General features: G+C 37.9%; 1 protein-coding gene across 3 annotated transcripts; it reads left to right on the forward strand.

Moving 5' to 3' along the window:
- The first annotated feature begins 2,709 nt into the window (after positions 1-2,709).
- Positions 2,710-6,835, forward strand: LOC140873907 (serine/threonine-protein kinase 52). 3 transcript variants are annotated; one of them, XM_073277198.1, is made up of 7 exons: positions 2,710-2,887; positions 3,546-3,975; positions 4,973-5,094; positions 5,200-5,405; positions 5,474-5,648; positions 6,035-6,169; positions 6,433-6,835. In XM_073277198.1, the coding sequence occupies exons 2-7, from the start codon at positions 3,648-3,650 to the stop codon at positions 6,637-6,639; spliced, it is 1,173 nt and encodes a 390-aa protein (XP_073133299.1). In that variant the 5' UTR covers positions 2,710-2,887; positions 3,546-3,647; the 3' UTR covers positions 6,640-6,835. The 3 variants fall into 3 exon arrangements, with proteins under 3 accessions (XP_073133299.1, XP_073133305.1, XP_073133294.1); XM_073277204.1 differs by lacking the exon at positions 2,710-2,887 and adding an exon at positions 3,005-3,026; XM_073277193.1 differs by lacking the exon at positions 2,710-2,887 and adding an exon at positions 3,120-3,377.
- The last annotated feature ends 5,165 nt before the right edge of the window (positions 6,836-12,000 follow it).

Raw genomic sequence — 12,000 nt, forward strand, 5'->3', positions numbered from 1 at the left:
CTTAAGTGGGGGAGAATGTAGTAGCCCGTACCCAAAATCAGTGATTAAGGATTAATCAATGCTAATTAAATAAATTGGGTACCGGATGGATCGGAAGCTCCGATGCAGGATCGGAAGCTCCGATGGTATTACGTCAGGCATGACGTGTGGCAGGGTCGGAAGCTCCGATCAGGATCGGAAGCTCCGATCGCCCCTATCCGAATTCAATCAGTGATATTTTGACACGTGGCAGATGAAGATCTTCGGAAGCTCCGATGGAAGGATCGGACGTTCCGATCGAGGATCGGAGGTTCCGATCGATGTATATAAATAGAAGGCCGAGGCATTTGCCAATTCCAAGAATCCCTCTCTATTCCAGGCATATTTGAGTAGTTCTAGTCTTCATAGGCTTGACCCGGGGGTTGGCGAGGCGTTCGATAGTCGTAGCGGAGTTGTGCCCAAGTTCTGGAGGCATCGACATCAAAGTGCTAACGACGAACGAAGGTATAGCTTTTGCTTCCTAAAAATATTTAGGAGTATGCAATAGCTTAGTTAAGGCTTTTAAAGCACTTTAATGATAGTAGTATCATTTGGCAGTGTAGAGCAGACTATAGACGTGGACCTAGAGTTGGTAGAGCTTGTACTGATTTGAGGTACGAAAGTACTGTTCGAAATATCCTGACTGAGTATGCATGTATTATGTGACTGCATGATTTATATGTCATGATTTATGCTGCATTCATTTGCATATTGAGCTATCTCCTTCGAGATGTCTATTAGTAGGGTTGTACCCTATCCTGTTAGTGGATGGACTTACATGACTTTGGGTTCGGTAAATCCATTGGTATTATGGTATGGGAGCCACCTCCTGAAGCGACGGCACAATGTGCTACATACCAGGGTCCGGTCTGTCTCTGTTATCTGTTCCTTGACCTCGAGTTATAGGTAGTTCACTTTGCATGCATGTATTTTCATACTCTCGTACTGAGCGTTTTATGCTCACGTATCGTACTCTGTGTTTCTGGACACCCTATTCCATGGGGCAGGTTTGCGATTGGACGAGGCGGGTGGATCCAAGAGGGGCTAGGCAGTGGTTGGCCAGCTGGAGCTTCGCCTAGGTTTTATTCTGTTGTTATTGGATTGATATAACTATTCGATTGGGTTGTATTATTTTTGGGTATTTACAGATTCTTTGCCTTGGAATTGTATAATGTTTATGGTTTCCGCAGTTTTATTCTGATATCCGTTTAATTAAGTTAATTGCATGCCTAAGTTCTGTTTAGTAGGTGATCCAGGTAAGGGTTACTACACGAGCCGGCGAGAGATGCATGAGTGTGTTTGTGTTGAGTTTAATGGAACTGAATATAATTATGTTTGAGTGAAAAAAACATGTTTTATGTTTGAAATTGTTGTGACTTGGTTTGTAAACTATTTGAAATGTTTTAAGTAAGGTTTGATGTATGCATACATCTTTTAAAAATAATAATAATAATTTTCTTTTCCGCGTTTATATAAGGTAATGTTAGTTGAGTAATGTCCCCATCGGTTGAGGGCGTTATACTACAGCTACTATAAGACTGTCATTCTCAGCTATGAATGTTGTCAAAACCAGACTTCAGAGTAAAATAAATGAAGATTTTCTCTCGAATGCATTGATGATATTTTTTGAAAGATACATTGCCAATTTTTTTTTTATTGATGATTCATTGAAGATTTTAAAATTTTTATAGAACGTCGAATTCATTTTAGCTAAAAACATATTTGTTAAAAACAATGTAATATTTATCTTTTATCTTTTAAACTTTTATCTATATTTTTTAAGCTGCCCTCCCAAAACTGAAAGTCTAGATCCGTCCCTGCCTTTCCCCCTTCAAATTTACTATCAACAAAAAAACATAGAAATTATAGACCAATGGAATAAATTGAAGTTATAATTGTTAAATCAATTTATTTGGTATAACGTTTCTTCTAACCCAAAAAGGATAAAATGCATCCGTTGAAATTCCACACTCAGCCTTAAAATGCACGGATACGACTTTGACTTTTTAATTTTTAGCCAATGAAATAATTTGTTATAATAATTAGATATCTAACTCGAGACACATTTTGAATTTCGATGTTTCAAAATTTAAAATAACTAACTAAATGACTATTCTAATTTTAATTCCACATGATTGCATAGTTAGTAAAATTTTTCGTGACTTACACGTGTGTTTAACAAGATAATTATAAAAATTTAACAATTATATTAGTATCATTTAATTACGTGATTTTTATGACAACGATTAAAATCAATCATCAGATCATAGTTATAAGACTCTTATCGATTAAAAAGAAAGATACACAAACTAAAAATATCGAAAAAATTTCATATAAAACCATTACAAAATCAATCATCACATCATATATAATTACAAGACTATTATCGATTAAAAAGAAAAATACACGATTAAAAATATCGGAAAAATTTCATGTAAAACCATTACAAACTTCAAATACCCCTTCACAAGATCACAATAATCCTTATGACCATTATTCAAAAAATAAATAAAAAAAATCCTTGTGACCAAGTCAAAAGGAGGAGGGTATTTTCGGCAACTTGATTGGTGGACTTGGTTTTCAGGTAATGTAGTTGGACACGGACATGCACGGAACGGTACATTCCTTCTTGGATTTGTACAATTTATTACATTCTCAATCTTACAATATATTTCACATTAAATAAGGAAAAAAAAGAAAAAGAAACTAAATTATAGGCATGCCCCGCGCAATTCCTCACAATCCCCCTTTTATCTAAGCTCTTCTTCTCCACAAATTTATTCCATTCACATCTCTCTGATGTATATATATTGACCAGGAGTTTCATTTCTTGATTTTCCCGTTGAATCTGCAGAAAAGATATTCAAAGGTTTGGTCAACTTTTTCGTCTCAGAATACCCTTTTTTTAAATCTTTCGAAATTGGGTTTTTTTTTTTTAAAAAAAGATATGTTATCTTCTGGGCTGTCTGAATTATTTTTGTTGAATAAGTATTTCCTTTTTCGATCTTGTAAGTTGGAAAATGAAACGGGTCGTTTTCTTGGGGTTTACTTTTGGAGTTTGGATGGAAAATTTTTTGGGTATTTTTGTGGTTAGAATGCTTGGTCATGTTTTTTTTTTTTTTTTTTGGTTTTTTGAATTTTTGAAAGGTCAAATCTTTGATTTTGCCCCTTCAATTATTGTGCCTTTTTTATGTTTTTTTTTTAAATATTTATATATGTATGATCCTTATTGGTTTAGGAGCTAGCGATTGTGATTGACTTTCTTGTTTAAGGTTCTTGTCCAGAAAACTACGCAGCACTTTTGAGATTATTTTGATAATTTTTCCGATTCTTAACAGTGGTGAAAGATTGAATCTACGGTATTGTTTGCTTTTTTGTGTGTATTTTGTTCAATCTTGGTTCTAATTGTCAATCTTGGCAAGTATTTTACTTCCTGAAATAAAGTTTTGGTGTTTGTTAAAGAAGACTGCAGATTCTTTCAAAACTCGACAGCTGTACTGATTTTTGCCTTGGATTTGATCGTATAGGGTAGCTTGTTTTAGCCAAGTTCTTGATTGAATATCACATATAATCAAGATTGAGGTTTCCTGTGAATTGGGGGCGGATAGATTCCTCGATTTCGTCGAATCATGGATGTAATAAAAAATGAAGATGTTGGGGAGGTACCAAAAGCTGATAAGTTGAAGGGCATCGGGAGTCTGACTGGTAAGGGCGCAGGTAGCGTGAGTAGCAAAGACATGATTTTCCGGGCGGATAAAATCGATCTCAAAAGCTTGGATGTGCAGCTTGAGAAACATTTAAGCCGGGTTTGGTCGAAAAACATTGACACTCAGGGAAGCCAGAATCCTAAGGAGGTGTGGGAAATCGATCCTTCGAAGTTGGAAATTCGATATCTAGTGGCTCAGGGGACGTATGGCACGGTTTACCGGGGTACTTACGATACCCAGGATGTTGCTGGTAATTCCTCCAAGTTTTTCATTTTAATCATTTATGATTTTGTATAGTATTCCTTTTTTGTTTGATTCTATGAAGAGATCATTAATGATGGTAAATTTTTGGTTTTTTTAACCTGTTTTGGGGTATTTTTTTTTAAAATTTTATGGTATTCCTAGATAAATGAAACTAGTTGGATGATGGTTTTATCTGTTTTACATCTCTGTATGTTAGGGAATCTAACTTCTTCAAGGTTGTCTGGATGATATATGTGTTTCGATCAAGGAGTATTGTTTTTGCTCATGAACATTAATAATGTCTATTAAGTATTATCCTACCGAAAAGATGTTTCCTTCCTATTTTTTATGGTTTGATTCTAGCCCGTGAAGACATTTTTCTATTACGGAATTTAAACTCAAGCAAAGTGCGCTGTTTTTAACCTAACCCTGCCTGGAAATTATATCGGGGTTTTGATTAGTTCGTGAACCTTTAATGGTGTTAGGTGCACAATTTTATGGCTTCTCCCACGAATGACGCCAGAAAAAATTTCTCGCAGTCTGTATGTTAAATTTATCAGGTCCACTTGAACAATCAGTCTCTTATAACGAGCCCTAGGCTTGAAATTATCTCAGGGGTCTGATCAGTAACCTTAGAACGTAAATGTAAGTTGTGGTCTACTTTTCTTTCTTTGTAAAAGTATTCGATTTACTTCCTTTCCTATTTGCGACTTTGCGACTCTTGAGTTTATTTGTTTGTTACAGTGATGTTAGATACGGTGTGACACACTTATGTGGAATATTGGATCGAAAATTTGAATTCTGACAATAACTTTGAGTCTAGTTGTCTAAGTTCAGTCTTGGATTGTCTGAATGACGTTGTTGTTAACTTTGTGTAATATATCTTGGTTACTTCAATGTTTTCTAATTAATTACGAAAGTTGGGCAATTCTGTTTTCAGCTGCATTAACGGTCATTCTCGAGATAGATCATTGCTGACAATGATATTACTGGTGCTTTTGCAGTGAAGTTGCTGGACTGGGGGGAGGATGGCATGGCCACAGCTGCCGAAACTGCTGCCCTTCGTGCATCGTTTAAACAAGAGGTCGCTGTTTGGCACAAGCTTGACCATCCAAACGTTACCAGAGTAAATTTCTGTCTCAATTTCTTCAATTCTTTGATCTTTATACTGTCATATGTCAATCAAACTGCGTGTTATTTCTTCTTATGAAACAATCATGTTTTATTACAGTTTGTCGGTGCTTCAATGGGGACTTCACAAATCAAAATCCCGTCCAAGAACCCTTCCGAGAGCAACACCAACCTTCCATTGAGGGCATGTTGTGTCGTCGTGGAATTTCTTGCTGGAGGGACGTTGAAGAACTACTTATTCAAGAATCGGAAGAAGAAGCTCGCCTTTAAAATTGTGATACAACTTGCTTTGGACCTATCTAGAGGGTAATTTTAAAATTATTAACTTGCGATTCTTTCAGCGAATACTTACCATTAATTGAATATGCTCTCAGGCTTAGCTATCTGCATTCGAAGAAAATCGTACATCGAGATGTCAAAGCTGAAAACATGCTATTAGATTCTCAGAGAAACTTGAAAATTGCCGATTTTGGTGTGGCTCGTGTTGAAGCTCAAAACCCCAAGGACATGACTGGTGAAACTGGAACGCTGGGCTATATGGCCCCTGAGGTATACATGGATGACTTATATTACATTCGCAACACAATAATGTGCAAATTTATACTCTGAAGATTTTTCATTTAACTAGAAACGGCTTTTACGCTCAACCTAACCTAACGTTAGGTTCGCCCTGTATGCAATATGAATAGAAACTTAAATAGTTATAAGTGCTTCTTGTCGAACCATAAAATATAGCTGGTGTTAACGGCATAGATAAAATATTATAAGCTGTACAACCAACGCATTGCATTTCCATGATTCTACACAAGACAATAGGCGATTATTGCAACCAAGCAGATTATAGTTAGCATATAAGTCCTTTTGAAATTTCATTACAATAATTATCATTTTCCCATAAATATAGCAGTTGAGACATTTATTTCATATTTACATAGGTACTGGATGGGAAGCCCTACAACCGAAAATGCGACGTCTACAGCTTTGGTATATGTTTATGGGAAATATATTGCTGTGATCTGCCTTATCCAGATCTTAGCTTCGCTGAGGTTTCGTCCGCCGTTGTTCGGCAGGTAGTTTACTTACATAAATCCAAAAATTTTAACTTCTTTTTAAACCGTTCTTCATCTTGTGTTGAAATATCTATTCGTTGGATCGACTGGATGAGGGACGTGGTAAAATCGAACCGTTTCTCTCATTCTTTGTTTCTGGTTCAATGTTATGTAGCAGTTCTATGTTAGTAGTTGATTCGTCGAAAAATGGCATGTAATCTTCTTTACAATTTTCTGTCATCAATCAGCAACTCATTTACATTTTTTGTGATCTACCGTTGTAGAATTTGAGGCCGGAGATTCCTCGGTGTTGTCCCAATTCCGTTGTAAGTATCATGAAAAAGTGCTGGGACGCGAACCCGGAGAAACGACCAGACATGGATGAGGTTGTAAGGCTGCTGGAAGCAATCGACACGAGCAAAGGAGGTGGAATGATACCAGAAGACCAGGCTGGAGGGTGTTTCTGCTTCGCTCCCACACGAGGACCGTAATTAGCTCGGCTTTTTTGTTCATCCTTACACACGGGTTGATTGGATGTTCCCCATATTAATTAGTGGATCAACCAGGGAAGAGTTCGTCGATTTATGTACGAGTCGTTTCACGAATTATATAGTTATTCCTTCGCGATTTTTGTAGCGATGATGAACTAAATATGTCGATTGTTGGAAGGAATATTTATTTTATACATTCGATCAAATGCTTCAACGTATGTTGTATATTTAGATTGCACTTGTTTGATGTGATAAAGATGAAGCTAGTGCCTAGAAAGCTTCCGAGTCGGGGTTTTGATTATTTTGCTAATTTCAGCAAATGGAACTATTAAGTTGCACCATTAAGTTGATTAAGCCGAGCAATATGAGGATCGAGTTTGACTTGTTTTGAACAATATGATTTGGTTTGGACTCATTAGATAATTATATTTTCACGTCGTTAATTTTATTCAATACAATCATGACAAAATATAAACGAAGTAGCTCAAAGGAAAACTCTAATCGTGAATTTGATCTTCCTGATGAAGATATAAATTGAAAATATTGCAAAGATTTAAACAAGAAAAAACCGGATGGACAAGAAATAAGCTCACTACTAAAAGAGAAGAAAGATTACCGTTGGCCTTGAGGCCTCTAGAGTCTAGCCTTTAGTTAAGTTTTTACTAATACGATGGGTCGATAGCATACAAATACACCTTGATGTCACCTGAGAAAATTGGGTAAACTGGGTGGGCAATTTTCTGGGTAGAAGATGAAAAATCCGACTATCCCGAAAGAAGTGGTCGGGTAACCAGAACCCTGTTCTCCTGAGTAGGCACACACTCAAACAAGAAATAAGGCTAGTGGGATGCCGAAAAATTTTCTAACGTGACCACTCCGATGTTTGAGTAAGTGAGGCTACACACAAGGAAAATAAAAAAAATGTAGAGAGTTTTTTTTTTTTCTTAAAAGATGAAGTACTTCCTTGTTCTACCTCTCTTGATGGTATTTATAGGGTCTCATGGTATATGGCCCTTCTAAGTTTCTCGGGTAGTGGTCATGATGTCGGGTCGTGGACCACATTTTGGTCACGTCTGCTCGAGTGATCGTGGGACGGAACGTGTCCCTGAATTATCGATGATAACAACCCATAACACCGTGAATTGGTTTCGGGTAGATTGCTTCCAAGTCCTTACACCTACAACAAAAATGCTTTTTCGCAGCGTGCAAATCGCCTTTCCGCAGCGCGCTTCGCAAGCTGCACAACTACAAGCTGTTAAAAGTCTTGGGTCATCGACGGCGTGTGGCAGCACGCAATACACGCCGCGAAAACATTATTGGCAGTGCTCAATGTACGCTGCGAAAGAGTTATTGGCAGTGTGCAACGCACGCCGCGAAAAACATTATTAGCAGCACACATTTGCACACTGCGGAAGCATTTTTTGCAGCCAGCATGTGCATGCCGTTGAATTGTATTTTTCATATTTAATTTATTATTGCATTATTATAGTATACATGTACAAATTGAAATAAATTGAAACTCAATCAATGATCAATTCATAATCAATCATCATCAACACATTTAAAAAAAAAAGATATATCATACAAACTAATTAATTCCTCATTATCCAAATAAGATATACACATTATCCTCGTCAAGAAGGTAGAATATGGTGCAGTAAAGAACTTAGAAGATGTGGCATTAGTAGTTCTGATAGAACCTTGGCAGTTGGATACTTGATTTGATGTCAGGGAGGACCATGTTTCCGATGGCTTCATTAAGCAATTGTTCCTACAATAGTAAAATTTGAGAATATTCAAATTAAGCAAGAGACGTATGATATATCCACCTGCAATGACTCGATTGGGGTCTCACCTCAAGTATGTTGTCGAATCGTTCGGCCATATTTGGAAGTTTTAATGTGTTCACAAGCTTTATGGCATCTATTGCTGATTTTTTTAGATAAAAAAGTTTCACAAATTCATTTGCTCTTACAAGTTTGTTGCCTGAAAAAAGTATAAAACATAATAAACACAATGGAAAACAGAAATGATAATCAGTGTGTACTACTGAAAAACTCACCGTTGCAACAGGACGCGATGAGACTCAAGATGCATGTATCTAAGGAATTTTCCAGATTGAAAGACTCATCTTCAAGAGAGGTTCTATCATGGCTGAGAGCTCACAGTTCTTCTATGCTTTTCTTAATGTGTGAAAATATTCTCGTTCATGATCAGCAATCACACAATAATCGGATTCTTGAAGAAAGCACAGGGATGAAAATGAAGTGAATCCAATCCATCTATACATTGTCTAAACATTTATATAATTCATAGTCTGATTATCTGAAATAACATTGGCAATATAGTTGTAACGCCCCGAAATTATCTTAATATACTTTATTTGAGATAATCAGAGATTACAGAGTTCAAGAGCCGACTTGATTTTGATCAGGATCTTTTTTGCAAATTTTGGATTTTTGAGGGACTAAAATGCGAATTTGGAATTTGTTAGATATTTAAGAGAGCTTTGACTCTTCTTCCTTCCCCATTCTCCTCCTCCATCGTCTCTCCCTCCATTGAAGAGCAAAGCGTGAACTTCAAGCTTTCTGATTTCACTTTTTGGTCGATCCGTCCGTTAGAAATTATTTCTGAAGGCAGATTAACGATCACAGCTGCGAGAGCTTCGTTCTATAATTCGTTCGAAGGCCGTTGAGTTGTGAGATTTCAGGAGTTAAATCTCTTTGAAGATTGTAGCCGGTATAGTATCGATTTCTTATATTCGATTGAGAAAGTTTGATGGAATCTTGATTGAGGAATCGTTGTTGTTTTCAGGTTTGGAGCATCGACGTTTGAGAAAAGGTATAAGATGACTTAGACTGGAATGGAACGAGTAACTCGAATCCGACTTGATTCGAGTGTTCCGAATAATCACATACTTGCATGTTATTTGCTTTTACTCGAATTTAGTTGATTGAGTTATGTTTGCATTGCATTTATCTTGAGCTATGAATCCTTGATTTCAGCGGGCAGGACGACCCTTTTATGTTAGACGTTTTGGGGGCTATATTGTGAGTGGCCTGGGTGTAGCCGTTTCACCTAGTGCTAGCATACTCTTTATAGTCGCACCAAAGTCTAGAGGATGGAGATACGTAGCACCACCTCGATCGGAAGAGTCGGTGAGTTGTTTACGTGATCTCATCCTCGGGATCCCAAAAGCAAAAACAGCAATGTTGTGATTATCCGGACATGATAATCCAAGAGTTTTAAAGACATGCATTTCATTTTGATTTGTCTTGAAATTGCATGGTTGATATTTGAATATCTGGAAGTTGATGTATTTCGATTTGAAATGCTAATTTGATATTGCATGCTAGTCTCTTTTACTGGGAATATTATTCTCACCGGATTATCCGGCTGTTGTCTTGTTTTTGTATGTGTGCTTGGCAACAGGTGGGGCAGGACCGAGTCAGAGATCGCATGGCTAGGTGGATGAGTTGATGGAGTGAGGCCTTATTGTTGTAGAAGTCGAATTTGTATTTAAACTTGTATCGTATTGTATTTTGGATTGTGGAACTTAGAATTGATGCTTGTTCTACACTTTTTATGTAATTGAATGCCTCGTAGTTGGAAAAATATTAGTTGGATCATGTTAGAGTCCTTATGGGTATGATATTACACTTTTGGAGTCATTTTTGGAGCAGAAACAGCAGGCCATGCGCGCCCGCGCGTCCTGCACTCTCTCGGAGGCCCGGACAGGGCATTATGCACGCCCGCGCGTCCCTCCCTGTAATAAAAAAACAAAAAAAAAAAACTCTACTTTTCGCGGTGTGGTTTTGCGTCGCCGAATGTAACGTGTGCGTCGCTAAATATTTTATTGATTTATATCTTGGATTTTTTTATGATTATTGATAGGATTAATTCTTGATTAGATAATTAGAATCGAGGTCTCACATTAAGTGGTATCAGAGCGATAAGATTCTTGGACTGAATTTAGAAGTGAGCGGGGTAGATCGAGTATGCGAATTGATTTCTCGCATGTGATTGAGTTATTTAAATTGAATTGTTTAAATACCATGCGATCATGCTTTATTAATCGAGAATTAATTGAATTACGTGATTTTGTGATTTGAATTGTAAAGAATGAATTATTTGAGATATGAACTGTAATTCACCTGTATCCGAAATTTTGAGAGATTGCAAGGACACCAAATTGCAGCGATTGAGATATCTTGTGTCCTAACCTTTGATTATCAGATGGGTCCTCGACGAGTTATTAACAGGAACCCACCGCCAGTTATTCCTACGACTTTGCAAGCTAGTACTGAAGTCGATCAGTTGGATGCCACAGCAACGCCGATGGAGACCTTGCTGAAGAGGTTTCAGTCGTTTAACCCTCCTTTGTTGATGGGTACAGAGAATCCTGTTGAGTGTGAGAGCTAGTTGGATGAAGTTGATCAGTTGTTCGATTTCCTTGACTATTCTGATGACCGCAGAACTAGGTTGGTCATTCATCAGCTTCGTGGTGTTGCTAAGAACTGATGGATCACAACGAAGAGATCCATGGAGAATCGAGGTACAACTATTAACTGGAATCTGTTTAAGTCTGAGTTTTATAAGCGGTTTTTCCCAGTTTCGTACCAAAAGGACAAGGGAGCCGAGTTTGCCAATCTGAGGCAAGGGAATTTGAACATTGAGGAGTACGTAGCCAAGTTTGACAGCTTGTTGCATTTTGCACCGCACATTGCCGACAATGAAGAAGCTAAAGCCGACCAGTTCATTAATGCTCTGAACCCTGATATCTTCACGCTGGTAAACACTGCTAGGCCATATAATTTTGCGGATGCCATGAATCATGCAAAAGGAGCTGAAGCAGGTTTGTGGAGATAGAGAGGAGCTCAGTTTGTGCCTCAGCAGCAGCAAGGACAGTTTCAGACACAACCTTCTCAATATAAAAACCAACCGTCCCAATACCAGAATCAATCTTTTCAGATTTAGAATCAACCACCGAGTTCTGAAGGAGGTAGCAGTGGAGGTAATAGGAAGGATTACTATCTTCCGAGGGAGAAGCAGTTTAAGAAGCACGAAGGCAGTTCTTCGAGCTCTAGTGGCTCGAGGCAGTATGGATCGGGACAAAGTTCGGGTCAGTCAGGCATGTCTTGTGCCAATTGCGGAGGGCGTCACTCCAGTGATCAGTGTAGAGGTATTTTTGGAAGCTGTCATATCTGTAACCAGGCGGGGCACTTTGCAAGAACGTGTCCTCAGCGTGTCCCTGAGCAAGCTCAGAGTGGATGTTATTCGAGACAAACAGCTCAGCCTCAGCAGCAAGCACCTACTGTCCACTCTTTCCAACCTCAGCAGCAGATTAGGAAGGAAGGTAAT

The sequence above is a fragment of the Henckelia pumila genome, chromosome 1 (assembly GCF_033568475.1).
Source record: "Henckelia pumila isolate YLH828 chromosome 1, ASM3356847v2, whole genome shotgun sequence".
Lineage (NCBI taxonomy): Eukaryota > Viridiplantae > Streptophyta > Magnoliopsida > Lamiales > Gesneriaceae > Henckelia > Henckelia pumila.

Coding starts and splice junctions, on each gene's coding strand:
- LOC140873907 (XM_073277198.1), top strand. CDS start 3,648: ATGGATGTAATAAAAAATGAAGATGTTGGGGAGGTACCAAAAGCTGAT. Junction 3,976..4,972: donor CGATACCCAGGATGTTGCTG/GTAATTCCTCCA, acceptor GTGCTTTTGCAG/TGAAGTTGCTGGACTGGGGG. Junction 5,095..5,199: donor ACCATCCAAACGTTACCAGA/GTAAATTTCTGT, acceptor GTTTTATTACAG/TTTGTCGGTGCTTCAATGGG.